We start from the raw sequence: 21627 nt of genomic DNA, 5'->3' as shown, positions 1-21627 counted from the left end.
AAACCATTCTGAAATTTTTCTAATTCGTTGTTCATTTCTACGCACAGTTCGCAAATAAGTTTTCCAGAGATAAAAAAGTTGTCATTGTCAGCAAGCATTATTATTTATTGACGATGTCTATATTTTGACATCGTCAACTCCAGTTGCCTTGTTTCTTTTTAGGCTTTTAAAAGCCTCTTCAATTTCTAACACGGTTAGTTTTTTGTTATTTAGTTCATTTTTATTACGACTTAAATATTTATCAAAAGATTTATTTACACGAGGAATTTGAGATGCAAGTTTAGATCCTATATTAATAAAGAAGTTGTTAAACTTCATTCATCAACATTAATCGATAATATACTAACAAGTTCTTTATTTGAAATCTCGCTAGAAAAAGGAGTAATTAAAACACCAATATCGGATCACTTTCCGATATTTATTTCAATAAAGACCTCAAACAAAATTAAAATAAGTCAAAAAATGACAATCACATGGCGACATTTTTCTTTGGACAGCAAGCCCCGACAATAAACTTTCATGTGGGCCATATATGGCAATTGCATATTAAACATATATTTACCACTCTCCTTTATGGGATGGCTTTGGTGCGTTCTATATGTGGCTATTATGTTTATCCCACTAAAACCACACTAAATAGAAACGAAAGCCACACTTCATTTTTGCGTGAAAGTTTCATGTGGCCCACGTGTGGTAAGCATATGTTAGCCATATATTTACCACTCTCCTTAATGGGATGGCGTTGGTGCGTTCCACATGTGGCTATAATGTTTATCCTACTAAAACCACACTTAAAATGAACGAAAGCCGCATTATTTTCATACAAGAAAGTGTCAATACACATAATAAATTCATAAACAAATCATAATATAACAAATACATAAACAAATCCTCTGACTTGTTTAAATATTATATTTAAACAATTCAGTAGATTTGTTTATGTAAAGAATATACAAATAATTCTATATATATATATACCTATATAAATAAGTATTATACTGTATGTATACTTATTTGAATAAGAATACCAGTAAAAAAACTTAAATGGAAAAATATCATACATTTTGCTTTTATTTATAATTTTATTCACAGATAAATATATACATATAGCAACTTTTCATAAAATCGAGAGAAAAAAACCCATAAGTAACGAAAGCTTGCTTACATTGCCCGCTAATTTAAAATCTAACGTTGTTTTCTGGTAGAAAACTCAACGTATTAAAATATTTTTATCTTCGTTGAGTATAACTCTGATTACAATTTTTTTTTTCGTTAAGTATAACTCTGTTTACAATAAGTATAAGTTAAGAATAACTCGTTAAGTATTACAACAAATTTTATTCGTTAAATGTAACTCTGATTTACAAATTTTATTGAAAGTTTATTTTGAATAACAATTCTCAAATATATTCATTACAAAGCCGCTCAAACATACTTACAACTATGAATTGAATATTATCTAAACCGTAATCGCATGATATTATGAAGTATTCTAGAGTTTACTACAATGCATTGCAGTGGAATCGTAGTTTACAATTGGTTAAAATACAAAATTCAAAATGAGGCAAGATTGCGTGTTTTATATGGCTCATATAATTGCGTGTTTTATACGGCCCATAGCCACACCTAATTTAGCTCGTATTTATTAAGGGATTATACACACTAAGTGGAATAATTATGTGGATGCATTATGTGTTCCACATGTGGGCCACGCTGATCATCAGTATATATATATATCAATCATCAACTGGAATATAGTTTCACACTTTTATTCCACTTGTAAGCACTATGGCCACATGTGGGTCACATATACCTTTGTTGTCGGGTATTTAGTCGCATGGTTAGTTCATTGTTAGACATCTTAATTACTCAATGCTTCAGTTACTATAACTATTTCTTTTATTTGTGATTGCGAAAAAACTCCTATCACTATCTTAAAAAGTATTTTTCAGAACCTACTTTAGTACTCTCTACTCAACACATGGTTGTCATATTTCTGGCTTTTACGTAAGGTGACCATACGTACGCGTTTGACGGTAGTTTTGCGCATTTGGGGTTTGTACACGTTTGTGTACGCGTTTAAATATATATAAAAAATGCAAATAAGATTCTTTCAAAAAATATTATTTGAAAGACTTTAATAAATGATTAACTTTGTTCCGAAACTAATGTAAACTCTAATAACTCAAAAAACTCTAAATAACTTAAAAACGACAGCAATAACAAAAACACAAAAGCAAATAATAGGCTTATTTATCAACACTCGAACGAATATATATTACCTATTTAGCAAATCGTTTACCTACTTATATTAATGTGTATTGAATTAAAATTAAAAACTTCTTTTTGTCTGTATTCTTTGTCTTTTGCATTTTGGATTATTATTCTCATTCTGCCGAAAACCGATAATATTTTTTTGTTTTTTTAAAAAAAAAAAAAAAATGTAAACTTATTTTAAATAAAAGCATCCAAAAATATTAGTAACGCATAGCGGTTTCTTGACGACAAGACCGTCGGTCTTCTGCAAGTTTTCCGCGTTCTTTGAAGTAATTTCTAATACTTTACAGTTTTACTTAATATATTTTTTCGTATAACGTAACTTTGTAATTTTTTTTTTTTTTCAAATTTTAGTTACTCTTTAAAAATTATATTATATTTTACGAATTTGTAAGGATTAAAGAACAAAAAAAATTGAATAAAAAAAAAAAAAAAAAAAAAAATGAATTTTCTAAATGATAGTTAAATAGCAAAATGAATAAAATTCCAATAAACTTAACATAAAACACGAAACTAAATGAATTAAATTCCCGTAAACGTTAAAAAAACAAAACTTTTAAAAACCCATAAAGGGTCGTCCATAAAGTACGTACGCATTTTTTTCGTCCAACCCCCCCCCCCCCGCATTTTGCAATACGCTTTTTTGAGTACCCGCCACCTCCCTAAAAGTACCTATGCTTTTAATCTATTTATCTAACATTACATGATATTTTTTTAATTTAGTGTCTCCTTTCTTTTACAATTGACCCACTGCCCTCCCATCTCATATACCCTATTTGCAGACCCCCTTTTCCCCTCCGAGCATACGTACTTTATAAACGATCGCTAAGAAAAGAATAAAAATTACTTCGAAAGATTTTTTAACTACAACAAAGAAAATGCGCTCGTTTTACTCAAATTTTGTTTGCCTTGTAATGTCTTTTTGCCTTGTAATGTCTTTTTAAAAGTAATTTAAGGTTTTTATAACTACTTATACATCAAATTCAAAAAATGAATATTAAGAAGAGAAGGTTAAACACGTTTAATGATAATTTAAAGAAAATGTTTCCTTTCTTAACGCAAATCAAAGATGAGCTCCTCAAAAGTACTATTTATCATTAATAGTCCACGACTACTTATGTCAAATAGGCTTTCACAAATACAATTTCTGGTACAACCAATTTCTGAAAGAAGGAGACATTTTTACAGTGTCTGTCTAGAGTATGTAGATGAGTGGACGTGTCACTTTTATCAGGTTCAAGTTTTTAAATGGGTTTTACTTAACTATAAAGTTGAATGGTTTGAAACTATACACTATAACTTTTTTGAAAAAATTAATAGAAATCACATTTAATGACAATGAACTGTACGACGAAATTCGAAGAACTAATTTATATTGCACAAAGGAAAGATTCTTCTTGGAACTCACAGTCTGTTGAATGTAACAAACGGGTTAAAATTTTTTCTCATTTCGAAAATAATCACGTTCCTTATAACAATTTGTTAAAATTGGTGGAAGCCGCTTTATGTTTGCCAGGTGCAAACGCTTCCGTAGAGCGATTGTTTTCGATTGAAATGATATTTGGACAAAAGGGAAATCCCAACTTACAATGAAAACTTTGGCAGCTAATTTTTTTGTTAAATATAATTTAGGAAAACATAGCTGCTCAGAATTTGCAGAAAAAATTAAAAAAAGATGCCATGCTATTGAAAACAATTCATTCTTATGAAAAATATTTGTGATTTAAAAATGCAAATATTGTTTAATATTTTTTCCCATGATTTAGTTTATTCGCATGTTATTTTAAAATAAATAAACGAGTATTTAGTAAAACCCATTTAAACCAAGCCCGTAGTCAGGGCGGGAGCAAGGGGGGTACGTGCTCCCCTGCGCTTTGTCCTGTTTGGCCATTAAAAAATTAAAATTAAACAACATATTTTATTTTATTTTTGGCGCCTCTTGAAAAAGTGATCCCCTTTAAAGAAAATGGTATTTATACATACCAAAATTATTACTTGTACGCGTCTGGTATTTTTCAAATATGGTCACCTTATTTTACGAAACTCTCCAGTGAATGAAGTTCTCCAAGCTAAAAAACTTTCAGTGTAAACCAACCTTCTAAATAAAAGAAATAGTTACGTCAGAAATAGTTTTTTCTCCCCCCTCCCCCATATTCCTGTTTGTTAGATCTAGACAAAATGTTCCACCCATCCCTTTATTCCCACACCACCATGTATTAAGCACCAAAGAATAAGCTATTGAACAGGTACTTGACCGAATATTGTTTTTTTTTCTACTGAAAAATGGCACCTGAACAAATAGAAACTCAAATACAAATATATGCAATCGGCTTTTTCCAAATACAAATACAAATATTTGTACTTTAGGTACTTTAAAAAAAAATGAAGATTTTTTCGAGACAAGACTGATAAAATAATATACTAAATAAAAAGAATGAAAGCAATTCTTCTGAAAAATATTTCTTGAAAACAAATTTTGAGTTTATTTAAGTGTTAAATATTAAAACCAAGCTTTTTGTTTTTTTTCCAAAATCACACAGATTAACCCAGTTTATGGAATTGCAAATACACTTCAATCAAATACAAATGTTTAAGAAAATTTTTAATCAAATATTCCATATTAACCTATTTTTACTAAATACAAATATGTAGTTGATCCTAACTCTTGCCTAATGCCTTCTTGGATAATCTTTCACTACTGGTCACTCATGAAAATCATATATATAATCCATTGCATAGTTATCTGTGAATGTTATATTTTGGTTGCTTGCAGCATTGTTAGGAGTGAACTAGTAAAAAAAAAGGAATCGAAATTTTTAAAACTCCATCAAATGACATTTAAATGCTTCCGTGTTATATTTAAATGACATTTAGTGTTCTTTCATTTTTATTGAGTTTTTCAAAATAACAACTGGGATTGATAAGATATTGTGGTATAAAGAGCTTCATAAAGTTTCTTCATAAAGTCTAAGAGGTCATTCAATAAAATTTGAAAGAGAATTTGCAAAAATTATAGACTAGATAAACATAAATATATAGATAAAAAGACATAGATAAAAAAAAAATAGACTAGATAAACATTTGTTAACGGCTGTTAAAGTATAAATTTTAAACTTAATGCTCTGCGACAATAGCCGTTACAGCAGCTTGTATTACTATTACTATTTGAAAGAACGTTCTTTTTATTTTTTAAGCATTTAATAAAGTTTTCCATAACAAATTTGGTTTCACTAGTACATAAGCATATATGGCATACCACTCCCTTTCTTGAAAAATAATAACTCAGTGCCACTTTTTTAAGAGAAAAAAAAAGAAAGATAAATATCTTAACATTTCTACCTGTGTATTAACTATAATGTAGTAAAAGCAATATGTTGCAAATATAACATTTATTAAAGTTACTCAAATTAAATATAATAATGGATAGAAATTAAAATTACAAATAACATTAAAAATAATTTAAAGGATAATGCTTTAATCTATGATTTATTCATCACATACAAAAAAAATATGTTAAGAGCAGTTTTTTAAATTGACATATCTTCTCTCCTTTTTTATGTTTCCACCGTCCACTTATTATTAAACATTATCCCCCAAATACACACAACACTACTATGCCCCCTGAGTTAATCTAGAGCCCTCCAGGGGGTATTGTAAGCCACATTTAGAATCATTGCTTTATAAGAACCTTTTTATTAATTGTTGCTAATGCCTATTTGAAAAATTACAACATTAAAAATGTTACAACTACTTTTAATTTATTGTTTTTGATAAAATTACTTAGTTCAATTGCATTTTAAACAGAAACCTTTTTTTTTACAACAATTCAATAACTATATTAAAGTCTTATTTTAAATGAACAGGATTGAATACATAAAACTAAAACAAATAATTTAAAACATAATATTAAATATATTGAATATATAAGATTAAAAGCATCATATTAAAACAATAGCAAAATATTATTAACATAGCTCTTTTTATACTTAAGAAGCACATTAATTGATTAAACATATCTTAAGCATGGTTGATTCAGAGTAAGATTTTTTACTTAGTGAGTGTAAAATTATATTTTTATTTATTTAGTTTATAATCCTGATTGCAAACAGTTGAACATTAATAGCACTACAGTAATAGCTTCGCCCAATTTTGGTTCTGGCAGCTACCCACCAAATAAAATATGTGCATGGAAAATTCAAACTAAAACAGATAGTGCAGACTTAACATTGAAAATTGATCAGTTCAATTTAGAGAGTAACAAACTTTGCTCAAAGTATGACTATTTAATGATATTTTATCAATATGCAGGAGAAGAAACAACAAGTAGTTATCGTGTGGTAAATTTTAAAATAATTTGTTAATTTCATTAAATTAAGTTGCTGTAAATATTTGTGTCCATTAATTTTGATAATGATAAGCAGTGTTCAGCTACAAGATGTATCTTCATCTTTTAATATCGAGTATGTTGATGTTTATTTCTCCTGCACTCCAATTTCTATGTATTAGTTTGAAATGATCAGAACAAAAGGTTTTTTTGCTTAAACAATTTATTTATTATTATGATTGCCTGTTTACAGTTATTTAAAATCAATGTAAAAAATAGTACATTGCACTTTATATTATTTTTACATCCTTTTTCTTTTAAAAGCTTCATGACTTGATTCTTGAATTCTTTTCTCTCAAGCGATTTAAATTAGTTTGGCAATTTGTTGTACAACTTAATCCCATTGCAAAAGTCTTTTGTCCACTTTTTTTGTTCAGTATTTTTTAGCGATAATTATTTGCATTTCTTGTAAAATAATTGTGTACTTCATTGTTTTTTATACAAAATCCTTGAAAGACATTTATTTTCTGTAGTTGAATAGTAAAAATGTAAATACTTTTATTTGAATATTTTCTTTTACAGATAGCCAGTTTTTTTTTTTTTTTTTTTTTTGTTATTCACCTCCTCAAGGCCAAGAAGGCCACTACAGATGAGGAGGCTACTTAATAGTGGTTATAACCCTCTCTCAACTCTATAACTCCAAAACACAAATCTCGTCGAACAAGGCCGCTGCGCGGAGAAACAAGTTGAGCGCGGTACTACCAGGGATGTGGTGGGGATCGAACTCGGAACCTCTTGCTTATGAAGCGAGCGCTTTACCACTACACCACTACCGCAGTTTAATCTAGACAACATATCATTACAATGTGTGAATTATTTTAAAATTGTTCTCATAGCTGTTTTTTGTTTTTTTTGTAGCATTTGAATATTATTTTCATTCAAAGAATAATGAAGCACAAAATTCAAAATGAGGTGCAATAATTGTATTAAAAATTATTGTTTCGATCCACCTAGTTAGATATCTACCAATTCTTATCAGATAACCAGTCATCTTAGCGATTTTAGCTGCAGTATAGCTAATGTGTTCAGAAAAATTGTAGTCAATTTTAATACCCAGGTATTTTACACATTCACTAAGTTTAACTCATTTTGGAGCTTGACATATCTGTTCGGATATTTTTCAGTGAATGAAACTTTTAATCAACATACTCATTGACTTACTATCATTTAGTTTCAATCCATTTTCATTAAACCAGACACTAAGTACTTCCAATTCATCATTTAACTTTATCATCAAATCTTCATAATTTTTAAATTAGTAAGCTTTACTAGAAGCTTTTAATCCATTGAAGTATTACTCCTCCCACTTTGTAGTACTTTAATTTTTCAATTAATATTTTTCTATTGATTGTTTCAAATGCTCTCTTTAAGTCTAACATAACTGTAATGATGAACATGCCGCTATCAATTGCTGCCCTCCATTTTGAAATGAATAGTTGAACTGCTGTTTCAGTAGAGTGATTTTTTCAGAAGCCAAATTGATTTTTATAAAATAGCATATGTAGACATAATTTCATACACTGCTCACATATTTAGTGGTTTCATGTCTTGTGATAATTTAGGTGATGTTACTCTCTGTATGGGTATTATAGTGGATCTTTTCCAAGTTTTAGGTACAAAACCTGTTTTTAAAGATAGATTAATTATTCTCAGCAAGTTTGAACAGATGACCAGATATACTTTTTTTTAAATTGGTACATTCATATCTTCACACATTTTTTTTATCTTTAAGGTCATTTACTATTTTTTCAAGTTGATATTTAGAAATTTCTTTAAATTCATTCATTTCTTTAAATTTGTTTTAATTCATCCACTAACATGCTGTGATGTTTTTATGTGAGCAGCAGCCAGATAGTTGTTTAATTTTGTTATCGATTTTTCAATATCAAGAATACTCTTAATGAGAAAGTTATTGTATTTATCAGCAATCAATTTTTATTCTCATTGTTTTAAATTTACTCCACTCAAGACTTGCTTTTTTACCTGCTGTCAACAACTTTGGATCACTCATCCATTTATAGTAAGAATTCCTATTGTTATAGTTTATAGTTTCTCGAATACTATTAATGAATTGTTCAGCCATTTCATCAATATTTAGTTTCCTGAATTCATACTCTTTTTCTGCAAGCTTGACTATCAACTCTTGATTTAATTTTTTGTAGTCTAATTTATCATATAATTTAATTTCTTTGGAATGTTGTAGGTTATTATTTAAATGTAAACTCTTTTTAAATTTGTATTTGTAGCACAACCATTTCATGGTCTGAAATTTTATGAGATTCATTTTGAGCAATTTCAAGAGGTAAATTACTTAAAAACAGGTCAATCACTGTACTAGAAGTTGAAGTAATTCTTGTTGGTATAATTTCATTGTTGATTATTTTTAAGCTTGATTTTCTTATCACTTCAAGAAAACTTTTAGAATATGGTGAGCTATTTAGATTTCTAAATGGATCAATATTAAAGTTAAAATCACCCATGACTATAATATCTTTGTATTTATTTTCAATCATGTTGATCCAGTTTTTATAAAAGTTTATAAATTTGATCTCATTATTTTTTGAAGGTGATCTATATACACAACTTACAGATATAGTTTTATTTATAACTTGAAGTAAAACACTTATAATCTACTACTTCATTTCTACTAGTTTGCTTAACGTCTAAAATTTTAATATCTTCTCTGATCAAAATTGTACATCCACCAGTATGCGTGCTAGAAGATAATACACTTCTGAAGGTGTATTGCTCAAATTTAATTTCACAATCTAAGTTTTTATCAATAAGACTATCAATATTTAACAACACACATTTAACTTCTCTAGGTAGATTTGGTTGCTATTGAACTCTTGACTTAACTTTCTCTCTTATGTCATTGGATATTAGACACTGTCTCTCATGTGCAAAGTGGTTACATGGATGATTAGTGTTGTTTTCTTTATTAAACCAACAGCAATGAATGCATAACTTGTCTTGATAATCATAATTATAAGACTTGAGGTTTCTTGCACAATACTTACAGGTAGGTTCATCATGTCTGCAATTTTTTGAAATGAGTCCATAGCCTGGACAGTTGTAACAAATAATGACATCTATATGATTCCAAATATGAACTATGTGCCAATTCACAGATAACTTGAAATTTCTTTTCTCCTCAGGTCATTTTTCGTTTTTTCATCTACGTCAAAGATGATCAGTTCACTAGTTTTGTTTCTGATGAGTTTTCTCTTAAGGATGTTTAGGGTAGCATCAGGTACATGTAATAGGATTTAATTTTCTTCAATAATTTCCTTCTTGAGCTGTTCATTATTTTCATTTAAATCTAGACTCATTATTTCTACAGACATCTCTAATCTTCTGAGCTTCTTGCTATTATCTTGATCATAACCATGTATGACCACTTTGTCACCTATTTCCTCATTAATATAATCAGCTAATTTTTTCATAATTTCAGGATTCTCACACAGCACTACTATGTCTCCATTAAGTTTTTTCCTAATTTTAACACCACTTTTTAACTGTTTATTTTTTACATTATTAGTTACAAGTTGGGTTGTATCATATTTCTTATTTTGAGAAATTTGCCTTATAACCATTTCACTAAAATATTTTTTTTTTCTTTTTATTTATTTCATTCCATAGTATTCCTTCATCAAGGTAGTACTACTTTTTGTACTTTTTTGTTAGCAGAAAGACATGAAGGTGTGATGTTATCTGACTCTACAGAGACTTTACTGATTTGTTTATTTACTTGGCTCTGTAATTTGGTATTAATTACTAACATTTTATTTCATCATTTAGTTTCATATTTTCGTTCAGTAAATATATTAATAATTTGTTGCTGTTGTCATTTATTTTGATTTTGTTTAGATTCTTTGGGATTTGATTTATTGTATTATTATTTTTACATTCGTTACAAAACCATTTTAAGTTAACAGAACAATCTGGTGCACAGATAAATTTAAATTCCTTTTCTGATAAATAAAAACATTCTTTTTGAGACCAAGTAGCACACACTCCTTCACATTTTATGGACTCTTAATTTTCTTTAATTATATCATCTAACTCATTACATTTGTGTATGATGCTTTGTTTACTATCATTATTCTGTCTATCGATTGGTATGATTGTGATTTTATTCTGATTCTTCTTCTTTCTCATGTTTGGTTTACTCAAATTAATTTTTTTCATTTTAAGATTTATTTTCATTTTTATTTATATATATATTTTTAAAGTTCTTTCTTAATAATTTACTAATAGCTGTAGTTTCTTTTTTTAATATTAACTTTCTTTATATTTTGGTATCACAAAAACATGTCTGCCATCTTTATAACTGCAATTTTTTGTAATTTAGTGTACATGCATAAACAAATATAGCTATAAGTAAATTAGAGTAAAAATCATTGACTTAGCCATTGATATAGCCATAGGAGAAACAGAGTGTACATATATTGACATATAAACAGAGACATATATTGACTGAGGAGTTTTGGTTTTGCCAGGCAATTTTTTAATAAATAATTTTTTTCTTATTCTACTTGGGTTTTGCATTTTATTATACCATTTAAAGCGATATTATGGAAAGTCATTTAGACTACCGTTCAAAAGTATATATATATATATATATATATATATATATATATATATATATATATATATATATATATATATATATATATATATATATATATATATATATATATATATATATATAGGTATATATATGTATATATAGGGTAGATTAGGTAATATGAGCCTTAAGCAAAAATTGGAATATTTTTAAAAGTAACTATGCTATATCCAAAATTTATGCGAATAAACAATTTTTAGGGATCTCATGATCCACTTAAATATTTGGGCACCCAAATTTTTTCTTAAAAACACAGAGGTTTTAAAAAAGTAGTAAAAGTGTTTATATTACCCAGACCACTTGGTAATATGAGCATTTTAAATTAGCTCAAAAAAATAACATTAAGTAAAAAAATACCAACCTAACAATTTAACTTATTTTTGGAATATAATAATTCATTATTAACAAAACTTATCATTAAAAGATCAAATCTTTTGCTACTTTTTATTCAAACAATACTTCGTATTTGTATTTGTAAAATTAGCTCGTTATATTTTCAATTTTATAACTCAAACCTTTGAGTGATAAAAATTCAAATGTTTTGAGTTTAAACTGCAGAAAAGTATTTAGTAAAATTTAGTTAAAATATTAAAATTTTTTACTATGTTTTGCTTTTATTCAAAAAGCAATTAAAACAACTGGGATTTTAGGATTTTAAACTAGGTAATTTCAATGAAAAACACTGGGTAATTTGAGCATGCTCATATTACACAAAAATCGCATCTTTAAATAAAAACCAAACTAAATGTTTCTATGCATTGTTTTTCAAACAAAAATGGAACGGATTTCTAGCTAACATATTTTTCTTTATGAAAAAATTTATTTCATTATTTAAGCACCAAAATTTCACGCCACAGATTTATTCATGTGTGATGATATTATTTTAACAACACAAAATATTTAACAGCGTTTTGATTAGATGAGAGCCACTAATTACTGCATATAGATTTACGCTAATTATACTAATTAATAATAAACAGATTTATAATTATATAATATATAATTATAGATATAATTATAGAGCCACTAATTATAGATATATAATTATAGATATACATATAGATTTACGCTAATTATACTAATTCCTGTTATCACCTTATAAAGTCGAATCAAAAAATACAAAGCAACTTTAACTTTACTGCTTACATCTAAGAAATCTTTAAGTATACTCATATTACCAAGATGCTCATATTACCTTAATCTACCCTATATAATATTAATATAATATTAATTACCTCCTTTACATACTGCATAAATATCTTAAATTTTTTGTAATTGAGAACTTTGTGTCATATAGTTAAAATATTAGCAGTCAGTTGGCTCCGTAGAATAACTAAACCCATTTTCTATGGGTTTTCTAATTCAAACTGCTGCGCAAGTCAGACACTTTAATTTATAATTTAAACAAAACTTGGTTCTGTGGTCATATATTAAAGATATATATTCATAAATCGGCAGAAATATATACTTTTTAAATAAATAAGTAAAAAAATAATAGCATTAGCTTTTACCCCTGAAAAATGGGTAACAAAAGCCATTCATTTAATATCAATGTTTGACTTTAGTTATAGAGTGCTACGGTAACTAAAAAAAAAAAAAAAAGCTTTATTATTTAAGAAAAAAACATTAAAAATAAACTAAAATATTATTTAAAATATGTCTGTCTGACATATTTTAAATAACAATTGGAAATATAAAGTCAGTTTCTTTGATTTAGTGCTTCTTCTGAAAACTTTACTGTAACTTTGTTCTTTTCAAACAAGTTCTAACCATGACTCCATAGAACTGTCTGGTAGTTTCTTCTTTGTGTTCTTATTGAAGATGAGTGTAATGACGTAAACATCAAATTTAAGTTCTTCTTTAGAGAATCTTTTTTTGGGGTTTTCTTTATAAGTTGCTTCTTCTTGACATAGATCTATCTCCAATTTCCAGATCACTAAATTTTTCAGCATTCATATCTGAATTAGAGTCTCTTAAATGCTGGTCATCAGTATTGTCATTTGCAAGTTTCTTATTATGTTTAAAAGTCTTTAGTTTGCTGTGGTTTTCCTTTCGATATCAAGTGTTTTGGAGATATTCTATAGTTTTATGTCTAGCAACACTTTTTTAAGTTAGAATGAAGTGTTATTTTGTTATGAGTTTAAATATTTTTTGAAATAATAATTAATAATTTTTGAATCGCTGTTACAACCTTAGGTAATTTATATTGAGTATAACAGGTTTTAAACAATATCTGAGATAATATTGACTAATAATGTTATCGGCATATATCCCAAATAAGTAAATCAGTTGCTGTTTTGAAAAAGATATAGTACAGTTTGTCTTACAAACCTGGCATATTTTACTATTGTTATCGTACATTCACATAACCCAACTCAAGTAGAGTTAACTAACTTGTATCTGGCTTGTCTCAAATTAAACCACAACTTATCCACTGTAATAACATCATCTAGTCTTAATAGATTGTTTTTGAAATTAATAGAATAATAAATAGAATTAATAGATTGTTTCTGAAGGGATAGATGTTCCTTATATTTCTCAGCTCTATCCTTTTGATATTGTTAGGTTAATTTGTGGGGTATGTCATTTGATCTTTATTTTCTTTTTTTAAGAGTATTGTAAACAATACCATTGATTGCAAAACATTTAATTGATTTCAGTCTCTAAGCTATATTTACACTTTCTCAACGTTCTCCACCTTTTTATATCTCTCTTAACAATGATTAGATGGTTTTTTGATATCCATTTTAGCATTTGAACTAAATATTTTCATAATAACTTGATTTAGAGTTTAAGCTAGTTTTGGGAATATTGGGAGTTGCACAAATTATTTAATTAAATATTTGTATAACTTTATTATTATACACTGTTTCTTTCACCGTTTATTCCACGCTATTCTATTTTAATTTTTTTATTAATATTTCAATCGTAATTTGTCAATATATCGTTGTTTAACATTTTATCAAAAAAGATTAGATTTGCTGTTTATTCTCCAGCTGTTTATTCTCCAGCTGTTAAAATCTCCAACAACTAAATCCTTCACCATCAGTTATTTTTTACCTTATATATATGAGAGCCCGATAGTTAAAATATATGAGTCCTTTAGTTAAAAAAGTTCTTGTAATTAATTCGCCAGTAGCTGATGCATTTAACAATCCTTCAATATCCTTCATAATTCTAAAATCTAAAGATTTAGGAAACTTTTTTTTTAGAGCTACCTTTATGCTTTTAAATAAATACAATTATATTAAACATTTACATTAAAGATTTAAATTTAAAGAGTTAAATTTGTAAATCTATTCATTTGTTTTACTTTAAATAGTTTAAACTGTTTGGTTTAAACCTATCAAAGTTGGTGTGGATTAGGCTTACCAAAACCCTTAGTTGATGGATTCGGACAGCTTGTATATATATCTTGCATATCCTACCCTCAATAGTGTAGCATATTTTTTCAAGATTACTGGTTTGATTTACAATGAAAAGGAACAATTAAAGACACTTGATTGGTTGATAGTTTCAATAATTGGTATAGGTTGTTCTGTTTTTAAGTTAGCAAATAACTGTGGTGCCAAAAAAACTCCAGAATTAAAATTCGTCAAAAAGTGTGTTAAAGCAACAAAAATCAATTTAGAAAATCCTTTTAAATTATGCTATCTATCAAATTACGTCTGTTTAAAACTTATTGTATGTAGTTTTATGGCGGTTTTAACATGACTTAAAAGAAACTCAAAGCTGCATATATATAGGGTTGCCAGATGTCCGGCTTTTACGAAGAAGAATATCATTAAAATAAAGGTTGGCATTTGGCAATGCCAACCTAACTGCTGACTTAGATGTGTTTGAGGTTAGCAAAAAATTGCCAAACTTGTTTCTATGTTTTATGGTAAAACCTTTGTATAAAATTTTTCTTAACTAAATAAATAAATATGTATGTTTACCCACAACTACTATGTTTTGCCAGAATAGTGGATAAAGTTGTCAAAACACTTGCTCAGCTGTTTAACAAATTATTATATTAGTGAAATTTTTGATATTAATGTTCAAGAGATTTTAATTTTTTTTCTTTTAGTTTTAGTGGTCTTTCTAAAATTGAGTAGTGAATTAAATTGCATAATGACATTGGTGCTTCCAGAATAATAGAATTGTGCATTAGGGTGCAGTGAATTTTAGTTTTTTTACAATTCATTTAGCCTGGGTGTGCAAAAGTTGTCTATTCATTTCAGAAATACTCTGGAAAAATATCAATGCTCTAGAAAATTATCTTGAGGTGCCCCAATACCTTTAGAATTTTAATCGGTCCCTAATATTTTATAAAAAAAAGTTTTTCAAAAGTATGTCATGTTGGGTCTCAAAAGAAGCAAAATTTTATAAAAATTTTAAAAATAACAAATATTTTATAAAAAAACAATTATTTTTAAAAAAAAATTGTTATTTTATAGTTTATTGCAGAAAAAATGACCTTTTAAACTAAAAATGAAAAAAGTTTATTTTTTTGATAATAATTTCAAAAAAATCTTAAATAATAATTTTTTTATAAAATAATTGTTATTTTTGAAATTTTTATAAAATTTTGCTTTTTTTGAGACCCAACATGATATACTTTTGAAAAACTTTTTTTTATATAATATTAGGGACCCATTAAAATTTTAAAGGTCTCGGGGCACCTCAAGATAATTTCCTAGAGCATTGATATTTTTCCAGAGTATTTCTAAAATGAATAGACAACTTTTGCACACCCAGGCTAAATGAATTATAAAAAAAACTAAAATTCACTCCACCCTATTGTGCATTATTAAAAAAACCTTGAAATATATTCTGACTCTAATTTTTAGCTAATGCAATTTACTAAATTCCTGGTCGTTTACATGATTTTCTATTCTAGTTTTAAATACTATTCTAGCTTCACAATTTCAAACAGACTGCCAACCTAAAGCAGATTAAGGTTAGCAAATAATTGCTGACCTCATTTTTCCTTATTCCTAGGGGCCCAAGGGCTGTGTGTGTGTGTGTATATATATATATATATATATATATATATATATATATATATATATATATATATATATATATATATATATATATATATATATGTATATATATATATATATATTTATATAATATGCATATATATATATATATATGTATATATATATATATATTAGGGATATGACTTTTTAATTTTTTTTCAAATAAAATGTTTCCTGTATCATAAATCGATGAACTTTTACCTAAAATCATGAAAAAAGGCCCAAATAGCTTTCTGCAACAAAAAAAGGTCACCCCAAAATAAAAATTTGATTTACCATTTTTATACATTCATTTTTGACCGATGTTTTAATCTTAAGCTTAATTCTCAGCTTAATTCTATTTATTTCATTATTTTGTTATGAATTTATAAATATAACGCCACACGTTACCATGGCAACGAAACGGCCGTGTGCCGGCAAATACTTGGAATTGTTATGTGATGACGTCATTGTGTTACCACGGTGATATAGACGACTGTAACAGACTGTAGAAGATTATAGAACTTAGTAGAACATTCTGGAAGCTCTAAATAATTATATAAGCGAGCTGCTGTCAGAGCTCAGTGTTGATAATGTGAATAGTTCTATGAAGTACTCTGCGTGTAACTGAGCTAATAAGGAACTACTGTAGCGAACTAAAGACCCTGTAAGTGTACGAAGTATAAGTAGTTGTAGCATTATCGTTAGGATACGGACTGGATTATCGAACTGTTATCAACATTGACTGGATTATCGAACTATAATTGGATTACAATACAGTTAAAGTATTTTATTAATTAAACGACTTTATTAAACGGATATTTACAACAATATTATATGATGTAACAATATTATATGATGTCTCACAAGAAAAGTCATACCACAGTAACAAAGAACAAGAAGACTTGGACTAAAAATTTGGTGAGATTTCAAGAGTCACACAGAAGAAGAGGAAGCGTGGCTGTAGAAGAACATTCACTCGATGAAAAATCCAGAATACCACTTCAATTGCAGATCGTAGGAAGATACCAGTTTCTCGGAGCATATGTTAAAGGAAGAAAAGAACGAATAGACCAAATTTCTAAGGAAATTACAAAATTGTGGGACAATAAACTGAATTTTCCACGTGTGTCTGATCAAGTGATAAGAGCAAAGCTTATGAAGGTGCTGAAGGTCTATGATGAATGTGTCAAGCGTGGAAAATATGATGTTCTCAATGCATTATTTGACATCACGAAAGTGAATGGCCAGTGGTTATCCTCGGAAGATAAACGTCTATACCACCTACAAAATAAAAAGTAAAGGACAGGTGGGGTACTCAACAGGACAAGTGGCAAGTAAAGAAACCATTCACCCTTCCAAGAGAAAGAAAGTCCAGTCTGGAACAGCAATACCTTCCACATCACAAGTCCTGTCTACCACAGACAGTGGTACTGAATCTGAAAACTGCAAAAGTAAGAGTGAAGATGATGAAGACGACGACGGTGATAAAGACGATGATGAGGACACTCAGAAAAAAACTAGAAAGCACTACAAAAGTAAATTTGCTGTAAGTATGGTTACATCAAGTGGAGTTTCCACAAAGAAAGCTGCTAAAATATGCAATGTATTATCACATCAAGGTATTGATATTCCAACTCCAAGTCAATCAGCAATTTACAAGTCCATATTCAAAGAGGCAGGTAAATTAAAAAAAGAAATGATACAACAACTTAAAATGGAACAGTGGTCCTTACACTTTGACGGCAAACGAATAGATGATAAGGAATATCAGGTAGTTGTACTTCAGAATGAAAGAACTGACGTGAAACTTGATGCACTGCGTTTAAAAGATGGCAAAGCTGAAACTGTTGCTGAAAAAATTGCCAAACTTATTGATGAATACAATTTGTGGAATTCAATTAAGATGATCATTACTGATACAACAAACGTCAATACTGGGAAGAGAAATGGAGTTGTTGTGAAGTTGCAACGTATGTTTAAATTAAAGGGTGTCACAATACCACAATTTATCGGTTGTCAGCATCACGTACTAGACAGGATTCTCCGTCTGGTGATGGACGAAGAACTTGGGGGTGATACCAAATCTCCAAACATTGAATACCCATTTGTGTCTGAACTGTTGAATAAGTATGATGAACTGAAGGATAAGTTTGTGAATGGAACTGTAGAAATTCTTGATAAATCAGGGTGGAGAGACGATATGAAGTTTTTGTACCATTTAACAAGAGTGTTTAGGTTCTATGAAGAACAAAGAAACTTCCCTCTGATTCACTTTCAGAACATTCCTAATATGAGCAATGCCAGATGGAACTCAAGAGCCATTCTCGCCATTCTGGCGTTCATTCTTATGCCTGAAGCGAGAAAGAATTTGGAGAAGGTTTGCAGGTTCATTTCATATGAGTGGGCAGAACATTGGTTTAGTAGTCAAAAGTACAATGACAATGACTTCAAGAATTTATCTGATGTATTGAAGCCTTACAAAAAGGCATTGCAGTCATTCAAAAATCACTGGAAGAAAGAGCCATCCGTCATCGACATACCACGAAGTAATCAGATAGCTGAACGTGCAATCAAGGTGATGCAAGACCTGTATGCTTCCTGCAGAAAGAAAGACAAACTGCAACTTCGATTCATTCTAAGTAATAAGCGCTAGACTCTTTATGAGACGTGAGCATCATGTGACCCATGTACTAAACACAGTAGGCCTATAGACACAGACAGTTATGTATATTGTTGTACTAGACGCTTTGATACTGTTAATTTTGTAATACTTGTATAATTATATATCACATAATGTTTTTTGTTATATCACAGTACATGTTGCATAAATAAATAAAATAACAACAGGAGTATGACTCTTACAACATCTTCAGCCTTTAATATTCATTTACTGTACAAAAGTGTACCTATTGAAAATTCGATTTTTTGGTTTTGGGGTGACCTTTTTTCAAAATATGTCAAAATGAAACATCTATTCGTTCTTTTTACATAAAAGTTCATTGAATTACGATACAGGCCTAGTAGGTTGCAAAAAAGTCATATCCCTAATATATATATATAATATGCATATATATATATAATATGCATATATATATATATATATATATATAAATATATATATAATATGCATATATATATAATATGCATATATATATATATATATACATGTATATATATATAATATGCATATATATATATAATATGCATATATATATATATATATACATGTATATATATATATATATATAATATGCATATATATATAATATGCATATATATATAAGCGCATGTTTTAAAAATATTAAAAAAAAAAAATGCTATTAAAAAACTTTCTAGTCATTATTATTGCAGTTTTTTAGAAAACAAAACTTAATGTACTTCCGCATTATTTTAATTGTTTTAACTTTTAGGCAACACTAAAAGCTTAATTGTTGAAAGAGACTTTTTTTTTTACCATTAAAGTCTCTTTTGACTACAATATAAGGATATATATATATATATATATATATATATATATATATATATATATATATATATATATATATATATATTTATATATATATATATATATATATATATATATATATATTTATATATATATATATATATATATATATATATATATATATATTTTTATATATATATATATATATATATATATATATATATATATATATATATATATATATATATATATATATATATATATATGTTTTTTTTTGTTCTTGGTATTATATTTTTTTGTACTTGGTTTACCTCCATTTGACACTATCAAAGTCTTAGTTTACACCATTAGTTTGAATAGACAACAACATATTAGTTAAGAGCTGCTTGTGCTGTTCTTAACTGTTTTTTTTCTCTTTTTGTTGTAGTTGCGTCTTTGTTTATTTTATGAATCTATGTGATCTAAAATAATTTAATAGTAATAATAATAATATTGCATTTTCTAAAGTTGTATTTACTGCTTGCAGCTTGAAAATATTGAAGGTTATTGTGGTGTACTTACCAACATACAACCATTTGTCGTAAGTGCTAAAACAATGCTTGTCAAATTTGTTTCAGACGGTTCAAGCTCTAAGAACTATCCTGGGTTTAATGCTACACTTTCTGTAACTGTCACAAGAGGTAATTTATCTGCTTTTAATTTATTTTCTGTGAAAAAATTTCTTCAGATAGAAAAATAAAATACAACCTGAATAATTAGCAACAGAATACAGGCATAGATTTGAAATAATAAAACTTTTTAATCTAGCATGCTTTGTTTTTAATCTAGCATATATGTTTTAACTTAACTTATTATTTATTTGTTTTATTTATTTTAGTTTTATTTATTTTATTTACTTAGCTGTAATGAGCCAAAAGCTCACTAAATGGAGGGCTGCTTTTGCAATAAAATACGATTTAAATTCATGTAACAAAATTTGTCAAGATTTTTATAAGAAAGAAACTTAAAATCAGGAAAATTAACTCAATTCAGTTTCTCAGTTTAAACATTGTGAAGTTTTCCTGTGGTTTGTAATAATTCAATGTTTTTTTATTTAAGTTTGATGTTAGAATTATAAATAATTCTCTGAACTTGTTGAAATAAGTTATTTGAAAAATGTTTACTAGGCAGAGCTGTGCTATCACAAGTGCAACTAGTGCAATCACAATTGGATTTTAATTAATATTTGAGGACCTTATAATTATGGGGCCTCAAATATTAAGAAGATATTTTTCTAATAAGACTTGTTTATATAAAACTAGCATTAGTAGTCAAAATCTTAAACAACTTTAAGTACCAAGTTACTTTTTGATAAGAAACTATTTTATTAAGAATTCTAGGAATATTTTTCACTAACATATTATATCAACAAAACACAAAATTAAAATGAAAGATTAACTACAGTGTACTAGCATAAATATTGAGAATTTTATATCTAACAATATTTCAGAAATTGGTTTTTCAAAAATAGAGAGAGGTACTTTATCAAAATTCAAGTGGACTGATTATGGACATAGAGGATTATGGTTATTTGGACATGAGTCTTTAAAAAAATATCTTGAATCAACAAATGAAAAGTTCTAAAATTTTATATTAAACACAGAACAGGAATAGAACATTTCATGAAAGATGTTTTGAATAAACAAAAACACAGGTGGTGAATAATTTTGAAATGAATCAAAAAAGCAGTATTGTTTTTAAGTGAACAAAATTTAGCTTTTAGACGCAGCAACAAAAACTCATTGAACCAGCGGTAGTTTTTTAGTTGTAATTGAATTAATTTCTGATTTTGTTCTTGAACTGAAAGTGCTTTTAAAATCAATTACTAAAATGAAAAAAAAAA

The 21627-nt window shown here is 27.6% G+C and overlaps 1 protein-coding gene across 2 annotated transcripts in view; it reads left to right on the top strand.

Annotated features, from left to right (window-relative positions):
- LOC100210300 (uncharacterized) overlaps positions 1 to 21627 on the top strand; it is a 73731-nt gene that overhangs the window by 10497 nt on the left and 41607 nt on the right. The window contains exons 1-3 of one of the 2 annotated variants that reach the window (XM_065799490.1): positions 4275 to 4523; positions 6364 to 6614; positions 20272 to 20425. In XM_065799490.1, the coding sequence (XP_065655562.1) occupies positions 6564 to 6614; positions 20272 to 20425 (205 nt within the window). In that variant the 5' untranslated portion in view covers positions 4275 to 4523; positions 6364 to 6563. Of the gene's footprint in view, positions 1 to 4274; positions 4524 to 6363; positions 6615 to 20271; positions 20426 to 21627 lie in introns of those variants that run through there. The other variant, XM_065799489.1, reaches the window with a different exon arrangement.

Source organism: Hydra vulgaris, chromosome 06 (assembly GCF_038396675.1).
Source record: "Hydra vulgaris chromosome 06, alternate assembly HydraT2T_AEP".
Classification (NCBI taxonomy): domain Eukaryota; kingdom Metazoa; phylum Cnidaria; class Hydrozoa; order Anthoathecata; family Hydridae; genus Hydra; species Hydra vulgaris.
Note: the sequence above shows the minus strand (reverse complement) of the source record. Positions and strands in the feature narration are given on the sequence as shown.